Source organism: Arvicola amphibius, chromosome 18, assembly GCF_903992535.2.
Source record: "Arvicola amphibius chromosome 18, mArvAmp1.2, whole genome shotgun sequence".
In the NCBI taxonomy this organism is placed as follows: Eukaryota; Metazoa; Chordata; class Mammalia; order Rodentia; family Cricetidae; genus Arvicola; species Arvicola amphibius.
Genome location: NC_052064.1, coordinates 28,447,231 through 28,471,552, shown reverse-complemented (window position 1 = coordinate 28,471,552; position 24,322 = coordinate 28,447,231). Strand labels below are relative to the sequence as shown.

The window sequence follows — 24,322 nt, the reverse complement described above, 5'->3', positions numbered from 1 at the left end:
GGGAGACCCGTTATAACCTTTGTTGACAGATATCACCTGTCACGATTCAGGCGGTCTCCCCTCATCAAATCCGATCCAAGTAAAGAAGAGGCCGGAATCAATCCACGGCCTCTTCTTTCCTGTGGGGACAAAAGCAAAACCTCTCCTCCAGAGCATTTGTGATTTCCACTTGACAAATGCCTTTTTTGACTTTTTAAAAGTTAAGGCATTCCTAAAATGTATAGACGATAATTTCTACAGCCCCTCTTTCAATTCTAGGTCTCTTAGCAGCTGCCTTTGCTTTTCAGCAATCAAAAATTCAAAGTCAACACAATAACGTACAGGATCCAGACTCCCTGTGTGTTTCCCGTCTTTAAGTGGCTTTTTTCCTTTATATTACTTTTACTGTCTCTTTAGAGACTTTATTATTTTTAATCTATTTATTCCTTTTTATGACTGCCTATACCCATTTTCTTTCTTTCTTAAGCTTACGCACATTGTAAAACTCAATGGAACCCGTGTAGAGGTTTTTTTTTTTTCCATCTAGACCTCTGCACTAGCAAACTTTAGACTGCTAACCTACACCTGACTCTCCATGTGCTCTATAGGATGGTTCCACCCTCTCTTGGGTTGGTCATGAAAGCCAAGCCTAAAACTTGCGCCCTGGTCGGAGTTTCATCCTGCCAAGAACTGCACTCAAGCTACCTAGAGCTCTGGAATGCTGATGTGTGTGCTTTGACAGGCGCTTTTGCTTCATCTTTTGTTCCTGTTTAATGTGATCAAGGGCTTGCCAGCAGGTAAAAACTCTTTAAAAAGCTGTATACTCCTTCCCACCAGTTTTTTAGTTTTTACTCCAAAGACATTTCATCTATAATGGCTCTGTCCTTCTCTAAATCCAAGCATGTTGTTAAAATAAAAATCCAGAGTTTCTGTCTCATGTCAGGAGCCATGGTATGGGACAGAAAGAAGAAAGAATTTAGAAAAAAATTGCTTTTCTTCATACCTATTTTTGTCTCTATCGTACCTTTCATTGAATATATGCCTGTATAAATAATGTTTAAAGTTTTCCACAATGAACAATGAATTTTCCTGCAGTAACCTTTGAAGTTTCCAGGAAGAAGATGGGGCCCCACAACAACAACTCCACCTGGTTGATAATTACGTCATGATGCTGACAGCACTACTACAAGACCTGTTTTGGGTACCAGCTGCTCAAGATGGTTCCAACTTGGTTAGCTGAAATGGTGCACATTTTTACAATGTTCTGGCCAGAACTCCAAACAGGAACCTCAGAAAAACCCTACCTAATGCTCAGAGACTACTTACAATTATATCAGACAGTAATCTTGGAACTTAACCATCATTTTACTTTCATAGGATCCCATAGAAAGAACATCGCCCCCATGACAGCTGGAAGTAATTCTAGAAGACAACGTCCCCTCTCCCAACAAAGTTTGTCCTCAGGGTTAGGGACATCAATTAGGGTTGATTATAATTGGTATAGAATTGGGGGTTCAGGAGGAAATGTGTAGGCTCAGGGATTTCTTTGAAAAAAAAGGGAAATTGAATGGGATAATAGATTAGTGTGAGCTTACACTAATAATAATAGTGAGTAATAAAGTGAATACTTGTGAGATATTATTTATAGGCAATTTACATTGGTATAGATTCTTGTATATTGATCCAAATTTAAATTATATTGAATGTTTCTATTTTCATATACCATATTTGTATATGTAGGCAAAGTTATTTTGTCATATTGTATACATGCATGCTTCTACCTCTGCTTAAGACATTTTGTATACTGATACAATTTTAGAATATATTTATCATATTGCAATATACATTTCTACCTCTGATCAGGATACTTCATTGTTTACATTTTGAGGTCATTGTTCTCATTTGTTGCACAGTTGTTTAAAGATTAATATTCTAATATGAATCTTAGTCTTTAAGTTATATAGGTTTTAAGAATTATAGGTCAATAGTCATCCATGTTTGTCATACTTATAGTTAGACTAATCAGGTTCTTTAGATACATAGTGATTGTATAGATAGATAATATACAATTATATAGATAGGTAATCTTCAACCACTTCAAAGAGCTGTAGAAATAACTTAGGGTTCTGTTGCCTTGAGACACAATTGCTCCTGGCAGCACTGATCTATTCCTGAGAGAATGTTGGGCCCTGAAGACACTCCACTTGGAGCTTGTTTTCTTCTTGGCAAAACTGGCCTTTGGGCAACGAACTGCCCATGTGTTGACCACTGACAAAATGCATAGTGTCTAGACACGACAAGCAGGATACAAGAAAAAAGACTGTCAAATCCTGTTAAGACAGGATAAGATGTTTTTTTCTCATTTTTTTTATTAAAGATTTCCATCTCCTCCCCTCCTCCTCCCCCTTCCCTCCCCTCCCTTCCACCCATACCCCCACTATTTTCCTGCCTCTGAAAATGGTCTGTCAGTTACTCTAGGCCTTAGCCAAAGTTGTTTGCTCCAGTGTTGCAAATGAGACTTTGGGTGATTGCTCAGGTAGCCAGTTGTCTCTGTCATTTGTTGCACATTTTGGAAGTTGCTTGATTGCATTTCCTGTTTACTCAAGTAATATTATTTCCATTCTTGGGTCTTTGATGGGGTTGAAGACTAGACAGTTGTAGTTACTTTCCTGTTATAATACAAGATTTAGACTCCTTAGGATAATTTTTGAAACATTACATGTTTCTTACTTGATATTGTTTATGCCTGTTGTAATTCTAATTTTTATACTTAATATTCATTCTTATTGTATATAATTTTGTATTAGGCTTAGAATTCTCTTATTTAAACAAAAGGGGGAGGTGCTATAGGAAATCCTTCAGCCTTTAAGTTACAGCCCACTTGGGCATGGCCCCTTATACTATAAATGCCGATGTAAAGAGTGTGCCCGCTCTCTCTCCCAGCTGCTGGGTCATGCTGCTGTTTCCCCATTCAAGCAGAGGACTGTGATCTGTAACAACCCTAAGTAAACAACCCTTTATTGTACTCAGTTCTGAGCTAGTGTGGGATTTTTTCTTAGTGTCTGTCTCCAGGGATGGTCATGCCTCCAGAAGTTCCTTTACTGTACAGACTTGTTTAGGCTATCCATGGTAGCAAACGGTTCTCAGCAGCAACCTCAGCTTGTCCTCCAGGCCAGTTACAGTGCTCTTTAGTATCCCTTCTTTGTTAACCCACCAAGCAATGACAGCTCCATTCTTCCGAAGGCCAGAAAAATAGGAGCGGATTTTGATGACAACCAATGAACAGTCTCATCCAGTAACTAATACAAATATCAACCCATGAAATCCTCTAAAATAACTTGAGCCCCTTGAATTCTATGTGCCCTCAACCCCAATAAAAGACCAGCAGTGTACTTAGGATACAGCCTAAATCATATGGGTCTTCATTCAAACAATAAATTCAGTTTTGCCATTATATATCAGATATTGAGTGCTGGACTCTAACCCTGGGCAGTTTATAGTCACTGGTCTTTGCTTTATCATAACTGCTTACTTATATTGGGTTTTGATAGTATGAACATAAAGTGCTATTACTTTGGGATCAGGTCAGATATTATGCTAATCCTTTATAAATATTAAGTCTAAATTATCCAATCCACTATTTAATATCTTAAATAACAAATATAAAGTTCAATTTGCTACTTACTAGTATAAGGAGCAGAGCAGGCTCCTATATTCATAAGCAGCCAAAAAACATAAATATAGTCTTTGATATGTGTTGCTTATAAGTTTTATTAAATATACTTCTGCAATCACCCAGAAGTATGTATGTATGTATGTATGTATGTATGTTTAGAAGGTTCAGAAGAGTGTCTACTGTTTTATGAGTAATTTCCTTTCCAGAGAGTATCCTTGACTGGTCCAAGAGTAGGGGTATTTACAATTAATTGATCACAACCTGTCACAGTGACTATCCTATAGAATGTGTCTTGAACATCTCATTGACATAAAGCATCATATTATTTAGCGGTCATTTCACTTAACACTTTACTAAATTCTTTCTGAAAAACGGCAAATATCATATGACAGCATCTACTATCATAAAACAAACTAAATTTATTGTGTGGAAGGTAGGAAAAAGGACAAAAAGATGGGGTGTTTCTGCAGTAATATAAGAGTTCATAAAAGATAAGGTTCAAAATCTCGAGTGCACAACACGTTCTTACAACGTAGAAACAGGCCAGCCCCTCTTGCTGGCCAGCAGGATCATGGAGGCATAACTTCTCACAGGAGGCTCCTCTGTCAAGGACACTTCTTCCTCTCTGTGTCAGAATGATACTTCTTGGGTACGATCCCGAGGTTTTGTTTAGTCTCCCATCGATGGAGAACAGATTGGCTGGATGCAACCTCACGCCTCAGATCGTGACTCTGTAGGGAAAAAGATACACCCAACTCTTGTCTGCTGAGAACCAATCGCATTCAAAGCCTGCTGCGCTCCATAATGCATTCTACATTTATATGGGTGGTTTTCATCTAGATAGTTTGGGAAAGGTAAAACTTCTACAAAAACTTAGTCCACTGACTTCCGAACAGTAGTTCACATAAGCCTACAGATGAGTAAGGAGTGGCAGGACGATGAAGAAGGCTTCTGTCGTAGGAAATGGAGAAGAAAAAAACTCCTTCACAACAGCCACGCCCACCTCACCTCTTCTGGCCACTTGTCTTCCCGGGGAAGCCTCTGCAGCCTGTTTTTGGTCAGCTCAAGCTGTAGGCCATCGAACCTGCATTTAAACCAGCGGTGAGCTTCTTCCAGATTAGCTGTTATCTGAACACAGAAAGAGCCACAAGTTCTTTTGTGCACGAGTCTGGGAGGCATATAGCTAGCTAGCAGAAGACTCAGATGCTCGCATGGGCTCCCTGCACTCTGTTTGCATCGTCTACTGAGCAACCAGTAAGCTGAGGGAGCACCCTCTGCGCTAAAGGATGCGCGCAGGCTCCTGCTTCCCATGCATTTTGTCGGTGCTCCCTGCAGAGCCTACTCCTAGGAAGCACTGACCGGGTCTGTCTAATACATGCTCTCGAACACTTTCAGACATGAGCAAGGCCATCTTGTGGGCGCACGGTAGTGTGATAAGAGCACGGGACTCCTTTGCTATGATGTCATTTGACTTTCAAAAGCACAAAAATATTTTCAGGTCTGTTGGAACAACCTGGTAACAGCCACAACTTCATTCTCCAAACCCATCCCAACCAATCCTTCCTCCAAGTGTGTTTTTTTTCCCCCAGAAGTATGGAGAAAGACAGGGAAATAAATTACACCTCCTACTGCATGGCAAATGAGCAGGGACTGACACTGAAACTTACTGAAAAATCTCTTAGAATAAGACAGTAGTGGGTTTAGCTAGTTGAATTATTTTGTAAGCACAGTAATGATCATTCGTAGGAAGTGAGCACGGGCTGAGGAGCTCTTCACTCAGCGGGTAGTATGCCTGCTGTGGAAGAATGAGGCCCTCAATTGACCCCAGAACCCACATCAGAAGATAATCTGGGAGCCGTGGGCTGCACTTGTCTTCCCAGAGCCAGGGAGGAGGAGACAGGCAGATCCCTGGGACTCGCTGGATAGCCGGCCTAGTCCAGCTGCCAAGTTCCAGTCCAATAACAGACTCTGTCTCAAAAAAAAATAAAAGAGTGGATGGTACCTGAGGACACCCAAGGTTGTCCTCTGGCCTCCACATGCATGCTTACACTCATATACATGCACCCCCATAAGGAACATATATGCATGTGCGTACACACACTCAAAAATGAGAGGAAATGTAATTTTGCTAAGGGCACACAGAAAGCATCATAGGTGGCGTCAGACTGGGGTGTCGAGAGTCCTTTTCTTTCTAATACACTAGCTGGCGGTTATACTGCCATCCAGGAACAAAAGATAATGGACAGTTATGTCCTTGTGATACTTTGCATGCTGTCCTTTGCATGCCATTGTAACCCCCACTGACAATCCTGCAGCTCCCAGGGTTCCACCTGGGGAGGAGCAGTGGGTGAATGCCGCAGGGATAACCAACCACTTTCTGATTGGATCTGAGGCCTGCTCTGCGGAAAGAAAACTCGTGTCGGGAACTGTAAAGCTAGCCAAGAATCTGTGGTCAGGGAACCCACAGGGTGCCGAGCACCCTTCCCTTATGTTTAGTGTTGTGTACCGAGACTTTGGATTTCATTAATATTCTAGTATTCGTCATCATCAGGACACAGAGTATTCACCACTTAGTAACCTGTTGGCCCTGCCTGCTGTCTCCTGACTACCATGCCCACAGCAGGCTCCACAGCACTCTAGGCTCCAGGGCTCTGATTTCTGTAAGTGCTTGAGTCCGGCTCACCTGTTCCGACTCCACACTGGCTTCTTTGAGTTTATTCTCTGTTGCTTCTTTACATTTCTTCAGGTGTCTGATAGTTTCCTCCAATTCCTGAAAACACGGGAGATTTAAAAAGCTTCCAGTGTGCCATATAGAACCAAAATGCTTCAAGTTTATAATACGGCAATTAGATCATAAAAATAAGACGGGGACACTTTTGAACTTCCTTTCATATTTTAATACAGTTTAATCTATAGTCTACCCAAAGAGTTTGATTTTGCTTTATGGATTCTGCCAAGAGAAATTAGTTAATGTCCCTGTTTCAGAATTAAGAGACCCTTTCAAGGCTACTGGAAGATGTCTAAAAGCTGGGTTTGGTTGTTACAGTTTCTGTTAGGAATAGCTAAGATTCAACAACAAGCACATTCGTTTTGTAGAGAAGAATCAAGAGCTGTAAAGTTCCTAGAGGATTAGGGAGTCAGCTGCAAAGGCCTAGTGGCTGTATTCTGCTTATACAGGCTCTAGCTCTTCTGTAAAAGCAAACCGAGAATGAAGATTATCTTCCATATTCCCAGCTACCATGACTTCAGCATGAAATGACTTTCAAAAGGCCTTGCCCTGAATGCTGACTCTTTAGTTGCTGGCTTTACTTTGGAAGGCAGCAGAAACTTAGGAAGTGGGGGCTGGCTGGTTCCTGGGGTATTTGAAGTCCCAGTCTCTTCTTCTGTTTCCTGCCCACCATGCGGCGGGCAGTCTCCTTCTGTACATGTTCCTGTTCACGTGATGTCCTGCCTCACCTAGGGCCCAGGAACAACAGAGCCAGGGTCTGCAGACGTTGTGTGTGTCGGGTGTTCATTCACTAGAACGAAGAAAGTGACTAATAATGCACATCTGTTGACATGTGTCTGGTTACACTGCTGTGAGAGGCACCACGGCCATGGCAGCTCTAATAAAGGAAATATTTCATTGGTCCCGGGCTACTGTTTCAGATGGTCCATTGTCATCATGGCAGGGAAACATGGCCACAAGCCAGCAGGCATGTGCAGGGGAAGGAGCTGAGAGTCTGACAGCAGGATCGTGAGGTTGTGTGGCTGTGGGAACTGGCTGGAGCCTCAGCACCCACCCCCACAGGGACGCACTTCCTCCAGCAAGGCCCAACCTACCCCAGCGAGGCCACACCTCCTAACAGTGCATGTTCCTAAGGGCCAAGTATTCTAACACATGATCGTATGTGGGCCATACCTATTAAAACCACCACGACATCTAAACTTTTTTATAGAATGTCTAGGAAAATCTAAGTGCCACTTCACCAGATTGAGGCGCATATACTTGTTAAAAACTGTTGAGAGGAATCTGAAGAATTCTTTACCTCACATCGATTTTCTAGCTCCTGCCTCAGTTTCCGCTCGGCCACTAGTTTGAGCTCCTGCTGCTTATTCCGGGCTGAGGTTTCATACTGGCTTTTGGCCAACAGCTCCATTTCTTTCTGCAGGGTGTTCATTTCGGAGACAAATCTCTGGATACTCAGTGACTAGCAGGGGACAGGAAGGGACACATGGTGAAAGCAAGTTAGACTCTTACCTGAACAGTACACAGAGGTTCGGGGAATCGTATTTTACCTGCTCGTAGTTCTTTTTCTGATATTGATCCTTAATTACCTCCATTTGCCTCAATTCTGTTTCTATTTGCTGAAAGTAAATGATCAAATAACATAAAACAAAAAAATAGTGGCCAGCAGGCTAACTTTAGCTTTTAGGCTGACTGAGTTCTAAGCTTCCCGATTCTGCTGGGTTCTATTTCCTACCTAGCCCACTGACCCCAAAAGAGTCAAGACGGACAGTCTTCTCTATACGGTCTGTACATGAGGACTGCCCGCCTTGGGAAAGATGGGTGGGGAGAAAGACACCCCACAGAAGCACCATGAGACCCACGTTTACACAGCGGTGTCTCCTCCAAAGCAGAGATGGTCCCACAGATGTCACCTGCCCACCTCCTGGAGAACAACGTCCCAGATCCCGCAGCCGCTGGACCCTCCCAACCCACTGAGGTAGCGAGGAGAGGCCTGGCCTCCTACAACCTTCATCCTCTCTATGTTCTGTGCGTTGTGTGCCTTGGCTGACAAGTGCAGTTTTATTTGAGCCTTTTGATTCTTCAGTTTCTCCTTGTTACTGGCCACTACTTTCTCCAGCTCTGTAAGCTTCTGTCGTAGCTCTCGGTTTGTGCGGGACACTTCCACTGACCTGAAGTTGGCTTCATCAAGAGCTTTCTTCAGCTGCAAAGACAAAAGAACAAAAGATCAGGAACTCCTTTTACCTACTGGTCAGCCGGAGAAGCTGCACTGTGTTCCTACATTTACACAGGAGACTGAGGGCCAGGGAGATGGTGAGCAGGTAAAAGCACCACAGAGACCCTGGATTTGGTTCTCAGCACCCACATGGTGGCTCACAGCCATCTGTAACTCCCATTCCAGGGCATCTGATGCCTTCTTCTGACCTCTGAAGGTACCAGGCATGTACACGGAATACAGACCTACATGTAGGCAAAAGACTTATACATATTAAAATCTAACTAAGAAAATGCTAGAATGCATGATGTCTGATTACTAGATTTGTGGAGTAACAAGCGGAGCGATTTTCACCATTTTTACATTTGAGAGTAAACTACTCTTCAGACTGAAGCGTGTGAAGATACAGGCATGAGCTGCACTTGCTGAGCACGGCTGCAGAGAGACCCATGTTCCCATCTCAGGTTCATCACCTACGAGTTAGTAGTGGGTTTGTGTAATTAACGTCCTCAAGCCTCGGGTTCATCAGCTGAAAAAGGAGCGAACAGCCTACTTTAGGGGATACAGTAGAGTTAAGTAAAACAAAGAAAGAAAACAGAACCCAGTTGTTCTAGAATATTACTTTAAGATGTGTTACATTTGTTTATGCCGTGGAACATTTGTTTAATGATGCAAAGATGTGTTGCATTCTTTTATGTTGCATTTGTTTAACTCTGTGAAGCTGTGTTACTTTGCCTGCCTAAAACACCTACTTGGTCTAATAAAGAGCTGATAAGAAGGCAGGAAAAAGAAAGAGGTGGAGCTGGCAGGCAGAGAGAATAAACAGGAAGATAAATCTCTGAGAAGAAGCTGGAGGAACAAGGAAGGGAGGAAAACAACAGCAGGGACCAGCCATCCACTACACGCAAGCCACGGAGTAAGTAGTAAAGAGAGATACACAGAAGCAGAGAAAGGTAAAAGCCCAGAGGCAAAAGATAGACAGGTTAATTTAAGTTGAGAAAAGCTGGCAAGAAACAAGCCAAACTAAGGCCAGGCATTTATAAGTAAGAATAAGCCCCTGTGTGTTTATTTGGGAGTTAAGGGGCGGACCCCCCCCCCCCCCCCAAGAGCAAAGAGTAAGAGCCAGGAGAATAAAAAACAACCAACTCCACCCAGTGCACAGCGCTGCTCAGTGACTGCCACCGTCGTCTTGTGGCTCCCGGATAGTAAGTTCACAGCACTGGCCTGCACTTGGCAGGCGTTCGCTGCTACTGCAGCATTTGGTGGCGCTGCTTCTCGTTCCGAAAGAACTTTAATAATTTTGTCTCCTGGGAAAGTAATATCATGATGACTGATCCTACGCTGTCCTGGTTCTCATAATGTTCCTTTAAATTCCCACTTGAGTTTTAAAGCGGTGGCTGACGGGAAATGAGCAGAGGGCCGTCAGCGCAAGGCCGGGAGGCGTCTGACAACACGTGCCGTCCCGCTTTCCGTCCCCCGACCGCTTTCCGTCCCGCTTTCGCCACAGTTCCGTCTCGGCTGCCACCACGGCCATCGATGACGCGCTCCACTGCTACTCGAGGGAGACAGACACCGGCACTAGCTATGTCTGGCCACACGGCACAGATACTTTCCAATTTAATTCTTTCAACAAACCTGAAAAGTAGTTGCGATGACCTTGATGTATGGCAGAGGAAACGGATTCAGAAGTCAAGCCAATAGAGGCAATGGATACGTAGCAGCCTCGTTCACTTCTGTGCGCTGCAGCAATCCCCCACACGCTCACCATCGCCACAGATGCTTCCTTTAGGCATTTGGGGCTTGACATTTCGGTTTATTTACGTGTCTGACTGTTTTACCTGCCTGTGTGTGTGTAAACCACATGCGCCTCATTTCCAGTAAGGTCAGAGAGGGCACTGGATGCCCTGAAACAGGAATTATGGGGAAGCAATGAGCCGGACGGGTACCAGGATCCCATTTCTGGTTCTGCAAGCCCAACAAGTGCTCCTACCTTCCGAGCCACCTCTTCAGCCCCAGGTTTCAGTTTTCTATGTGTTCTGAGCAATAAGCGCTAATCAACGGTTTGTTTTTACAGTTAGGACACCAATCTGTTTCCCACAGAACTTGCTTTTTTAATAACATATTTACACATTGGTATGCAGGTCACAAAAGTTCTACAAATATCACTAGTTGAAGTTAACTTGTTAACTGTATCCGTCAATTACAATTACTAAATGGATCAAATTTGGTAAAACACAATTCACCTCAAGTCTTGTGTGCGTTCACTACTTTTTAGTAGTTTTTATCACTGAAGACCAGTTTTAAATTCAAACGCATTCTGCCCATACTCACCCCCTCACCCCCGCACTCCAGACCCCTCCCTCTCCTTCCCCACCCGCTCAGTGCACAAACCCTAACACCACAACAAACCCCTCACAATCACCCTCTCCTTCCCCACCCGCTCAGTGCACAAACAAACCCTAACACCACAACAAACCCCTCACAATCAAGAAAACCAAATAAAACCACACCAAAAAGAACAAAATAAAACTCCAAACCGCAAGCAAATAAAACACACAAAAAACTTACACCTTCTTCCCGTCCATGCTCAGAACACGACCGTTAATGCGTTTGTTCCTCTATTAAAATAGCCCTTGATTATCTGCTTCCTTGTCCAGCAGGACCGGTGGACTCGGCGCTGGTCATCAGGAGGTATTATGCTTTTCTCTGCCCCCATCTCGTTTCTCCTTATTCCCCCGCCTCCTCCTGCCACGACACTAACTGAGCATTGCTCCCAGAGTGCTCAGGTTCCACCTGACAGTTCGTATCCAGTGACCTAGAAGCCAAGGCCATGGGGTCCGGAAGCGCATCGAAGACAACTTGCCGTTCCCTGATTTCCATTGCTGTAGCTCAGCTTTGCCCAGGCCCTCATCTCTGTGAGGCCCAGAGCCACGTGTTCACTGTTTGCTGCCTTCTGGCCCTCAACCAGCATAGAATACACTTTCTCCTGCTTTGAATTCCTTCAGAGCTGTCCACTGCCCGCAGCTACCCAGGGAAAGCTCTGATGTCACTATTTTCTCATGTCCAGAATGGCAATCACAACTCAACACGCGTCACGCAAATAACATGTGTCACGTCTGTTACAGCTGTTGTTTGTTTTACACAGGTAGTCGAGGCTGGCCTTGAACTCAATTTGTAGCTGAGGATAACCTTGAACTTCTGACTCTCCTATCTTTGGTTCCCAGTGTTGGGGTTGCAAGCGTGTACCACAGTGACTGGATTGTGTGCAGCTGAGCAAGCATCCAACAGACTACGCTGCATCCCCAGCCCTGGCGCTGCTGCTGTGTGCGCCCCTCTGGAGACACCCAGTGGCTGGGGAGGCACTTGGACCGACCGCTACAGGCGCCACCCAGGCTCCAGGGGCTGCCCTCCTCGGAGCTGCCTCCTCACCTCAGCCAGCTCCCTCTGTGCGGCTTTCTTGGCAGTCTCTCTCTCGGCTTGAAACTGCTTTCTCAGGGCTTCAATGCGCTCCGCATGCAACTCCGCTTCTACTTTGGCCTCCTCTGCCATCCGCTCTCTGTTTTGAAGGAAACATGATAAATTCATTTTCAAAATCATCTTCAGAGTCAGGAAAGGTTTTCAGGGGAATGTGTAACTCTCTCACAGATGTGTGATTTACAAAAGAGCAGCCGCTCAGAACCAAGAGAAAGGGGTGTGATTACCTGTGGCGTGAAACCAAACCTCCCTCTGGATGAAGGGATTCAGCCCAAAGTGGAAAACATTCATAAAAACAGCAGAGGGTACAATCAGAATGAGAGGATTTCTCTCTTGTGTCATGTCTGATGTCAGCCATCTGCTCTCTGGGCCAGCGGTCCTCAACCTTCCTAAGGCTGTGACCCTTTAACACAGCTCCTCATGTTGTGCTGGTCCCAGGCGTGAAATTAGTTTCACTGCTACCACACGCTGCTCATGAGAAGGTCAGAGGACAGTCTGCAGGCGTCTGTCTTGTCTGCTACCATGTGGATCCCAAGGACTGAACTCTGGATGTCAAGCTTGGCAGTGAGACTCTTTACCTTTTGGGTCAGCTCATCTGTCCTCAAGTTAATTTTAATGTCATTCTTCCCTCCAGGTTCCCATTTCTGCTGACCCTTATGTAGATATGAGCATCACTGCTTTTCTTCTTATTGTAGAAGGACCCCTCAATGTGACATCTGTTCAAACAGAGGCTTGCACACATGGGGCAGTGCTGTTAACTAAGGGCCTCATGGAATAAACGTCTTTAGGACTTATGTGAATCCTGTTCTTGTTTTCTTCATTGGACCATCCTCTGTTGGTTCCTGAAACAGTTTTCTGGTTTCAGGGAAATATACTCGCCTCATCTCAAACTCTGCAACAACCCTTCCGCTCTGGAATCTCTCAGGGTCCAGTGGCGCTTCTCTACCCTCCAATCAGAGAGCTTGAGCTCTCTCTGCTAGACCCGGGAAGGAGAGCAGCAGAAGCTCTTCTTCATACACAGCCCTGAGCCTCCATCCTCAGTGTCCTCCTGCCTGCCTCTCCTCACCGGCTGAGTTTTGCTTCCTGATGATCAGAAGTTTTCCAGATCTAGAAGATTCTTATTCTGTGTAATTTTCTAAGGCTACTGAAATGGGCCACCTGAGGATGCTCAGCAGACAGCAGCTGTTAGTTCAATGGTTCCTGCTCCGGCCTCGTCCTTCACAGTGCCGCGGCCGCCCGCTGGCCTCCGCTCTACCTCTACTGCCCCAGAGGACAGGGCACTTCAAGACTTTAGCGCTCGTCTTTGTGGAGATGGTTCCAACTGTGGCCTCTTCTCAGAGCTCGCTGCACTTCCCCATCTCCTCAGAACTCTATCTCAGAACCAATGTGTCTACACCAGCCTCCCGCAGTCGATCTTCCTTCTTAAGCGTGGACACAGATTGATTCAGGAGGGTGGCAAGTCTCAAGTGAGGTGGCTTCTTTGGGTGGGAGTTGTAAGTGGTATAGGTAGGGACACATTTGGAAGTGGGCACTGCAGGGCCTGTGAGTCTCCCCTTACTCTTTCCCTATTATTGACCTTGCAATAATCATTCTAGCAGTGAGAGGGATTAGGCTTGTCTTCTTAAAGTGAACGTAGATTTTTTTTCATATGATTTACTCTGGTTATGGTTCCCCTCCCTCACCTCTTCCAGATCACCCCACTTCCCCACTCACCCAAATCTACATCCTTTCTTGCTCTCTCTTATTAGAAAACAAACAGGAAGAAAAATAATTGTAAAATAAGAGAGAATCAAAGCAAACACGCCTGAATAGGACAAAACAAACAAATGAGCAGAACACCGTGCCTGCAGCGTTTCAGGGTATTTGGGATGGCAATGACTTACTAGGTAAACAAACAACTTCTCTGACTTTGACGGCTTTTTAGATGATTCCACCAGCTACTATACACAGTGTTATTTTACCCAATACTGCACAGCCTTGTGGCAGTAACATCTCACCAGAAAATCAGCTTTGCACAGATTTCGTGTATGGAAAACACCTGCTTTAGCTTCTGCCCTGACCTGCACTGACACGTAAATCAGCGACAGGAATGAGGTTCTATATGTGTTTCCCTACGCAGAAACGCCCATAGAATGCTGTTAGTGTCCAAACTATATTTACCAACATACTGTCTGTAACAAAACTTGCATGCTTTCATAGAATCAATTTCAGGAAAAAATTAACATAATGGGCTATCATCTGCTTAGATGGAGTCATTCCATTCCTGGATGGGTAGATCCATTCAGACTACCGTGATTCCTTGTATTATTTATTTTGGTTTCCTTGATTTTTATTTATGTGTCTGTGTGTCTGTACATGCACGTGTGCGCGTGCACACACATCAGAGGACAACTCCTGGAGCTGGTCCTTCCCTTGCTCGCAGCACTGGGCTGGATCTCAGGACGGCAGGGCCACACAAGGGCTCCACCCACTGAGCCATCTCCAGCCCTAATTTTGTTTTTTTTTTTTTTTAGACAGGATCTTACTATATATACAGCTCAGGCTGGCTTCAAGCCCATGATCCTCCTGCCTCAGCCTTCGAAGTGCTGGAACTATCACTGTGAGCCTCCACACCTGGCTCAGATAATGCTTTAAAAAGATGGCTTATGCTTGGCAGAAACATGTGAGTGTCCCCTACAGGAGTCTTTAAATTTTGGTTTAACTTCATAAAGAATCAGCTTGATGATGCATGAGGAAGAACCCACACAGGCATGCTCCAGCCGGCTATTACCTGCTGCTGTTCAGTTATGCCTGCTTCTCACCACGAAAGAAAAGGGGCTTCAATATTATCTAAAGCAGCCACTTACTCCTCCAGAGGCTCTTCCCCAATTGCACTGTGAATACACAGCCCTTACTTGAAGGCTTCTAAATTCTGCCGCTCAAGTTCTTTGCTTTCCAGTTTTTCCTGGGTGTGATCTAGCTTAGACTGCAGATGGCCGTTTGTCTGGAGAGCTTGCTCTAGGCTCATGGCCAGTTTCCTGTTGTCCTCTCTAGTTACATCTAGAGACTTCTGCAGCGGCTCCATCTGGAAGGGAGAAGAGCACCTGTCAGTTCAACACACTCTCTCTAAGTGCCATGGCAATAACCAGCTGGAACCAGAAACCAGTACTCTAGGTAAAGTATATACTATACACACACAACAGCTTACTAGGGATATGGCTTAAGAGCCCCTAGGAGGCAACTCCGCCGGAGATCAAAGAGTGCTGGAAAACGGAGCTGGCTTACACTGTCTTGATTTTCTTGTTTTCATCTAATTTTCTTTTTTTATTGATTTTTATTGAGCTCTACATTTTTCTCTGCTCCCCTCCCTGCCTCTCCCCTCCAACCCTCCCCAAAGTTCCCCATGCTCCCAATTTACCCAGGAGATCTTGTCTTTTTCTACTTCCCATGTAGATTAGATCTATGTAAGTCTCTCTTAGTGTCCTCATTGTTGTCTAAGTTCTCTGGGATTGTGGTTTGTAGGCTGGCTTTCTTTGCTTTATGTTTAAAAACCACCTATGAGTGAGTACATGTGATAATTGTCTTTCTGTGTCTGGGTTACCTCACTCAAAATAATGTTTTATAGCTCCATCCATTTTCCTGCAAAATTCAAGATGTCATTATTTTTTTCTGCTGTGTAGTACTCCATTGTGTAAATGGACCACATTTTCCATTCTTTGGTCGAGGGGCATTTAGGTTGTTTCCAGGTTCTGGCTATGCACTGTCTCGAATTTCAAGAGTTTAACCAGTTGAACTGTTCTCTTTCTGATCCCATCACCTTCTGGTCTCATTCTCCAGGCGATTAAAACTGTCAATACGCCTTGTGTCTTCTTCCCAAACCAGCTCCTTAAGGGCTGCTGGGATGGCTCAGCAGAAGACGCCTGCCACCCAGCTAGTGCCAACAAGAGAGAATATGACCTCTGCACATGACACATGTGTGCTGACCTCCAAATCAGCAAATGTTAAAAGGCTTGTTCACATCTGTCACATAGAAGCATGTGTGGCTACACGGATATACACTTAGTGGGCACACTTGTGCACATGTCTGCTCATAACGGTGTCAGCAGCTAGCTGTGAGGTTATGGGTCGTTTTCAAAGGCACTGAACTCCTGAAATAACCTGTACATTGAAAAATGAGAAGAATGTGGACAATGTGAGAGGAAAAGCCAGTCAAACCGCTGATTTATTACCTACTTCCTACTCATAAATATGTCACTGTCTCAGACTCTTAACTGGATGAGAAGGAACTTTCTCTTTTGTTTCAAAGTCCTAAAATGGCAATGTCACAGGAAAGCCGAGCAGATCGGCGTGGCCAGCTCTGAAGGCCGTCCGCTACCTCGCTGCTGTGCTGGGCCTCCACAATCAGCATCCGGGCCTGCCACTGGTCCACTTCGGTTTCAAGCTTCTGTACTCTTTGTTGATTAAGAGACCTAAAGGTAGAAAGCATAGGAAACGATTGTAAAGACGGGGACAGGAACGATGACAGCACCCGAGAGCACAGGACATCGTTCTCTCGGAAGTTCAGACTGCATTGGTAGCCTGCTCAAAATATCAGCGTTGAAAAATAATGGTGGCAGCTTCAGCTTCTGGGCAAGAAAGAAAGGCTCATGAGGCTTAAAAATCCTGTCCCATGTGCACTCAATCAGGCTTAAACATTGGGCTATGAATCCACATTTCTGACTGACTCCTGGGATAGCAATTTAGCTAGCATATTGCTTTACCAGGTGGGTGAGGGGTGGCCTCTGTTGAAACTTTTGCTTCTAAATATAACAGCTACTTTTAAATGTATTGAGACAAGTAAACAATATTTTATATGCTATTCTCTTGCCCGCTTCAGAATTTAAGTTCATATACTGACACTCATATAATACGCAGACATAGCAAGCCCAGCGAGGAACACACAGCTCACTTGTTTTCTCGTAACGCAGAAGCCATACGAAACAGTAAAACACATAATGCATTCAAGGGGCACTTTCCGCCTCAGACCACTTTTCCTTGGCACAAAAGAAATATTAAATGCATTTTTTTAACGATTGGTTGTCATTTTATGTAATTTTGAAACATTGAATCAAGTTCACTAATAAACACAGCTAGAAGTACTTCTCAGGATGAGTAACCTAAAATAATTATTAACCTTGAAATAAGACAGTAATGAATGAATAATAAGCTGCTTAGCTTCAAGTTTGAATGTGCGTGTGTGTGAGTGTGTGTGCGTGTGCGTGTGTGTGTGTGTGTGTGTGTGTATGGTGAGCGACTGAGTATGGGTCTAGCACATGCTGCACAAGTGTCTACCCCCTGAGGCTGATCTCTAGGTCTCTAGAATCAGTTATCTTGACAATTAATGTTCTGAAGAGCCAAGGTCAGAATTAGGCTTAAATGATGAAGAGAGCAGCCAGGCTAAGAAAGAACATGAAGCGCAAGGACACACGCTCCTTCACCCCACTCTGAGATGGGCAACTCAGACGTTTTAGGAAGCTTTAGCCTGCAGGGTTAGCCCCTAGCCTGCTGGTTCTTTAGACACCATTTTAACAGTTTTCAAGAGGCTTCATATCCTTCCTAGTCATGGCGGAAACATAAACGTGGTACCTTTCCTTCTTGAGGCCGGCGATCTCCGAATCCCTCCGCCCGAGCTCGATCTGGACCTTCTCCAGAGCTCCCTGCATCTTGCTGTGAGAAGCCAGCACGTTTTCCAGCATGATTGTCACTTTGCAGTTGTCTTCTTTGGCCTCTGCTAACTGCCGCTGAAAGTTCCCCACCTGAAAGAAAACGAAACGGGATAGAATAGGGGAGAGGATATCACATGCTTGTGTCTTAAGTCACGGTGCTTCCAGAAAGAAAGAAGCAGATCCTACAGTCTGTGGGAATGCGGCCACCTCCTGATTATGGCTGCAGCACAGCCTACAGTTCGATGGACACATGGGGCCAACAACTTCTTATTCGGAAGTGATCTTGGGCAAGTCTGCTCAGCTGTCTTCTGACATCTGACAGGCTCAGAAAAGGGGCGCACATCTGAGATGATCTGACGGTAGAGACTGGGAGAGAAAGCGGGAACCGCTAAAGGACGATAGGACCCGCAGGTCGCGCTCTCCAAGGGCACATAACACTTAATCGCCGGCTGTCAAGAAGCTTGAGACGGGCTAGCAAAATGGTTCAGAGTATAACGTACTGGCTACTAAGCCTGGTGACCTGAGTTCCCTCTCTGGTCATGGAAGGGGAGAGCTGACTTCTGCAATTTTCCTCTGACCTCCACAGTGCATACACACACAGCCACACGGAAACAAATATATTATATACATTAAATATATTATTTATATAAAATATATGTGTATATCTGAAATGTGGATAAGAGATAAAATGATACACATACACAATGGAATATTATCCACACGTAAGAATAATAATTTTGTCATTTGTAGTAACACGGATAGAAGTGGCAGACATCAGATTGGATTTAAATAACTCAGGCATAGAAAGGTATGTATTATACATGCTTACTGGAATGTGGAAGCAAAAATCTGACCTCAGAGAAGCAGAAACTCGTGGTTGCTGGAGCCCAGGAAAGGTGGTGGAGGACAGACAGAGGGTGTTAGCCAGGACAGAGGTGCTACTGGACAGGAGGACCCCTAATGCTTTTTAGTGTAAAGTAAGGTATCTGCCAGGAACTGTTGACTGTATCACAGACAAACAGGAGAAGCAGCTAGTCAGGGGTCTACCAAGTGTTCCGGACACAAAGGAAGGATAAACATTCGAGGTGACAGGCATGTTGAGTATCCTGGCATGGTGTTTCAATACAGATGTATGGAAATGTCATAGACTATCCTAAACACACACAGTTACAATGTCAGAATGAGAAAAGTGAAACGTGGTTTTGAAAGCTGTTTGGGAGATGACTTCTGCGAAGTCACACAGGAGCACGCGCATGTCAAGGAGAAGCATCACAGGGATGCCATACCACACTAAACACAAAGAGGAGGCTGGGCAGAATGGGTCAGGGATGAGAGGAACTAAGACAGGATAGAAAGCCTCAGACCAGTGTGGGCTACATGGTCAGACCCTGTAAATCAAAAATCCAAATAAATTAGCTAAGTAAAAGCCCAACAGAAGGTGATGACTACCAAAACCAGGCAGGATTTAATAAAAAAAAAAATCAGTTTTTCTTGTAGTCATAGTGCATCGTTATGGGAAAAAAATAAAACTATTTCAGCCCTTCGCTGACGACAGCTCCCCTTTCATGGGTGGAAAGGAAGTTGGGGGTGGCTTGTCAGGCTTCTCCTGGTCCCCGTCAGAGACGACGCCTTGCCTTCTTGTTCTCCCTGTCTTCCAGAGCCTCCAGGTCCCCTCTCAGCTTCTGGCTCTCCTTCAGGGCAGCATCTCGACACTTCACAGCCTGGGCCAGCTCTTCCTCATTTTTCCCAAGAATAGATTTCATCTTGGAAAGGAAAAAAGAGATAAGTCATAACTTTCTAAAACACAACACGTCACTGATTGTAATAAGGCACAGAAATTCAGAGACAAAACGTGAATAATTAAGTATGCGTATCCACTTGAATAAATAACCCCACATGGGCTTATTTCCGGAACAGTTCAGTGAAAACACAGGCACACACAGTAAGACTACGGAGCTGAAAGTTTTACAGCTTTTGGAAATGCAAACGTTTCCAGACGAAGACAGACATGAGAAGCTGCTTCGGTGAGCCTGGGCAAACGAGAAGACTCGGGACAGCAGAGGTAAAGGTTGGAAGAGGAGGGGACAACAGGAAGGAGCAAGCAGCACAGGCCTTCAGTCCGGCTCCCTCACGAGCACAGCGGAAACAGAAGCAGAGGCCCTGCATTCTAAGCAGGGGACAAGCCTCTGACCCACTGGGCCACCTGGTGAGTCAGTGACTGCCTCTGTGTTGCTGCTCCCTCTCAGAACACAGTCTAAGACAGGAGCTGTTGGAGGGTGCCGCAGACAGGAGTGAGCTGGCTGCTACTTGTTTATGTGCCTCTATGGGAGACATGCTTTTGACACGTGTGGCTGACTCACAAGATTCTCAACCCTCGGAGTACAAATTGTCTGATGCTGACTTAAGTTGGCTATTCCATGAGACTTAAGTCTGTCTCATTTTTAGACCCTGCTCTCTGGGCTTCAGGCCACCAACTAGATGGGTAAACAGTTCCTCAAACCTCAGAGTGTCCTGGCTACGTGCCACTTAGAGAGGGAAACTATTGGTTAAGACTGTGCTACTCCCTCCCCTCAGGGCCCAATAAAAGGACCAATCAGAAGTTAAGAAACCTGGAGAGGAGTTCAAGTAACAGGAGACCCCACTTGGGCAGTGAAGGTACAATGAATAACGGTGTTGGGTGCAGGGACCTCAGTCCACCACCTGAACTTGGTATCAAGGGGGATTCATCCTCTGGAGTCATTTGTCTGAGTTGGGGGTCCACTGTTGGCAGTACTGCCTGCTCCGAAGCTCAGTGGAGTCCTATGCTTCTTCAGCCTCACCCCTCCAGCTGGGGGGTGACCCTAAGTAGGGTTTCAAAAGCACAAGAGTGGTCCCTGTGCAGACCTCAGTGCTTGGTTCACTTGCCGCACCCTGCAAACTGCTCAGCAGCCGGCCTTTGGCTGCAGCAGTAGCTACCCACAGACAGATGAACTCAGGAGTCTTTGGCATCTAGGGAAATCTGCTGGGACTGGACTCAAAGAGAACGGTGGCCAGCACAGGCTCTGAAACGCAGGAAGTGAGGACAACTCTGTCTGATGATCAGCCTAACTGATCCCGGTTCAACGCTGTCCTAGGTGGTAGGAGAGCCAGACTTCACCTGGTCGCCACTTTCTACCTGGCAGACAGTTCTAGAAGATCCATTAACAAGTTGTTTCAATACTTCATTTTTTTCTGCCATGTGTATTCCCCTATTCAAAAAAGTATTTTAGTGGTATTTTCACTTTGTTTTGTTTGTAAAAAAGTATTTATCATTATATTATTATTATCATTATTGTGTGTGTGACAGGCAATGTATGCTGTGTGGCTGTGTGTCACAGCACACTGCGGAGGTCGAGAGGACATCTTGATTGAGGCAATTCTCTCCTTTCGTCTTTGCGAGGGTCATCAGGCTGGCGTGGCAAGAGCCTCTAATGCTAAGCCATCTTCTCTACTCCGCTCACTTATTACTTCTACTTTTACCACCCATTTTCACTTTGTGGTATTCTCGCGATGACTTTGCCATCTCCACGGTCACTGCTACTGTATCGATTTCCAGTGTGTGGTTCGGTTTTGAGTTGCTTTGTGTAGTGAGTGTCACTCTAAGTGTTGCTGGGAACTGAGAGTTGGGTTGGTTACTAAGAAGAGTCTCAAATGAAACAGAAACAGGCATTCAGTCTTAAGATGCAGAAATGGCAACACAAAAATACAAGATACTCCCAAAGAGCATGGCTCATCAGTTAGTGCGTCCTAAGAGGCTGGCATGGTTTAAATGCCAAAGAATCCCAGATCCTACTTAGAAAAGGATAATGGCGTCAAAGAAAAACACAAGCACGTGAAAGAAATAAGGGAATTGATTCAGAACATGGATTTAAAAAGTCAGTAGGCCAGCGACATGGTTGAGAAATATAGCAAGGAAATTGATATTTGAAAAAAGAAGAAAAAGAACAGAATGCTAGAAAAGAAAAACTCAAAAACCACCAAAGAAAGCATAAGCCATAGAGTTGATCAAACAATTGAAAGAATATTAGTGGCCCGGAGAGAGAACTCTCACATCTTAATTTAAGCCATCTCTATTTTAATCTGAGTATTACCACGAGGCTGTGGTTTACCCAGTAAAGTTCCAGCGTCTGTGGGTGGGTGGGGGAGGCTACATGGCTTCTCCCTGACTCTGCCTTTTTTTCTCCCAGCATTCAGGATAGTTTCCTGGTCTAACTCTGTTCTACAGTATCACAGGCCCAAAACAGCTTCTTTATTAACCAATGGTGTTCACAGCGTACAGAGGGGAATCCCACATCGCGTGGGAGTGAGGTAGAGAGTAACAGAGGAAGATGCTTGATGGCCTCCTCTGGCTTCTGCATGTGCAGACATGGGCACGCACATGTTCTCACATGCATGCGTGCACGCACACACACACATACTATACCACACATGTAACATACATGACAACAAACAAAAGAAAGAAGAATATTAGTGGTGGAAGGTGAAGAAACACTACGTCCAGACTCCATAAATAAGCATGACCACAGCTTTCAAGAGCGCTTTGACGTGATCACAAGATCAGATGTAGGAATCTAGTGGATTAAAAGAAGGAGCTGGATTAACACTAACAGCACAGAAAGTCTATTTAAAAACTCCAGCTGATCCGATGGAGGTCACGGGGTACACCAACCACATAGCCGGGCAGGCCCCATGTCCAGGGGGAGCTGCTCAACACAAGATTAACCATATGGGGTTTTCTGTTTCATTCAGCTTTGTTTTGAGATTTTTTTTTTGTCTTATGGGATTTTTTTTTAATTTTCTTTTTTTTTGTAATTTTTTTAAAGCTAGAAAGAATGTAAAATTGAGTAGGTATGGCAGTGTGGAGGATCTGGGACAGGTTGGGGAAGGGTAAAAACATGATTAAAATATATTGTATGAAATAAAATTCTAATTAAGAAAGGAAAAAGGCGTTTTGGGATTTTCCCCAAATTAAAGATAATAAAAATAAAAATTACAGCTGAAGTGTTTCAAATCTAGGGAAACAATGAATATCCAAGCACAAATAGACAGAGCCAGGTAAGGAGAGCCGTTAGGGTCCAGCCCCAAGACCCTCTCAGGGCTCAGAAAAGAGGCATCAGCAAGCAAAGGACCTTAGGATTTCTGAGGGTGAATGAGTCTCTCATTACGTGATTTTCCAAATCAGTCTCTTTGTTCTTCTCCCATTCTGCAAAGTTTCCAGTTTATACACACACACATACACACACACACACACACACACACACACACACACACACTCAGCAGTCCTCTGACAACAGCAAGGTTCCAAGGCTTGATGTTCTCAGGGCCATAAAACAGGTAAGAGAGCTGCACAAAGCAGCACCGTCAGCCTACTTTAGGGCTCAAGGGAGGCCTGGCTTCTAAAACGCCTGGGCCACTCACAGCGGCGAAAAGGTCAACTGAGAGAGCTTTCCATTCTAAGAAGGAAGGGGGGGGAATCGTGTGCCACATTCCTTGGTGTTACTAATCAGACTAGAAGGGTGCTGTGACCGGCACTCTCCTGGCTCGCTGGAGTTGTGGCACCTGGGAACAGCTTCAGGGTAGCCATGGCAACCAGAGTAAACTGCAGAAGGAGATGCAAGGAGCCTGTCTGCTCTAGCACTGTTTTCCAATGTTAGCTGGCTAGAGGGGACCTCTCAGATCTAGGATTACATCTTTCACCCTAAGTGGTTGGAAGCCGGGGAAATCTACGGTTATATAGCACAAAACTGGGGGCCTGACAGTTTCCAGCTGCTGGGCCAAACAGTGGCATTTGCTTCCATGGTGTCGGTTAAACCATCAAAAGCTTTCTCCTGTTATCTCTCAGAGTTAAGACACAGTCGCTCATTTCCTAGACTAATGCCTTATATGGATGAACCGAGGTGGGCATCGGTGCAGGGTGTTAGCAGTCTGGTAAAGCTAGAGCACGGTTAACTGCAGCCGCACTTTCCCATGCCGGCTGTGGGTGAACTCAGGACTCCCAGTCCTTACCTGTGAGGGCCATGAGTCAGCAGACCCAGCCATGCGTTCTTTCCTCCTACCGCCTACCTGTGAAGGTTCCAAACGCAATCTATTCGCAAGACTCCTCTTATGGCCAAATGTCTTGTCATAAAGATAACTATGGGGAGCTGGCTTCTAAGTTTCTCTCAGGGAAGGGAGCAGAGATTTGACTGTGTGACTAACTTTCTCACCAGGGTCCCACAGTGTGGAAAAAGGCTCCCAATATACCAGTACACGGGGAAGCTGTGCCCAATAATGAACACACGGCTCAAGCCTTCAGGATGCATCCCTCTGTGGAGAGCGAGCGCGCATCATCACAGGTACCACGGCAGGGACAGCCACTACTCACAGGGAGTGCTCCCAGAGCCCTGCACCTGAGCTGGTCTCCCGCAGGGACAGCCACTACTCATAGGACAGTGTTCCCAGAGCCCTGCACCTGAGCTGGTCTCCCTCAGAAGGCATTCTCTGGTGGGCTGATCTGATTTGTCAGCTGAAATCTCACTGTATAATCCTGCCGACAGCAGCAGCCAGGG

General features: G+C 45.2%; 1 protein-coding gene across 3 annotated transcripts in view; it reads right to left on the bottom strand.

The window, feature by feature from the left end:
- Nucleotides 1–4,051: 4,051 nt before the first annotated feature.
- Ccdc150 (coiled-coil domain containing 150) overlaps nt 4,052–24,322 on the bottom strand; it is a 66,955-nt gene continuing 46,684 nt past the window's right edge. For all 3 annotated transcript variants that reach the window (XM_038315298.1, XM_038315296.1, XM_038315297.1), the window contains 11 exons: nt 19,391–19,519; nt 17,677–17,846; nt 16,427–16,520; nt 14,967–15,136; nt 12,028–12,154; nt 8,392–8,586; nt 7,934–8,002; nt 7,684–7,845; nt 6,339–6,425; nt 4,664–4,783; nt 4,052–4,386 (listed from right to left, as the gene is read on the bottom strand). In XM_038315298.1, coding sequence (XP_038171226.1) covers nt 4,261–4,386; nt 4,664–4,783; nt 6,339–6,425; nt 7,684–7,845; nt 7,934–8,002; nt 8,392–8,586; nt 12,028–12,154; nt 14,967–15,136; nt 16,427–16,520; nt 17,677–17,846; nt 19,391–19,519 — 1,449 coding nt within the window. In that variant the 3' untranslated portion in view covers nt 4,052–4,260. The remainder of the gene's footprint in view (nt 4,387–4,663; nt 4,784–6,338; nt 6,426–7,683; nt 7,846–7,933; nt 8,003–8,391; nt 8,587–12,027; nt 12,155–14,966; nt 15,137–16,426; nt 16,521–17,676; nt 17,847–19,390; nt 19,520–24,322) is intronic.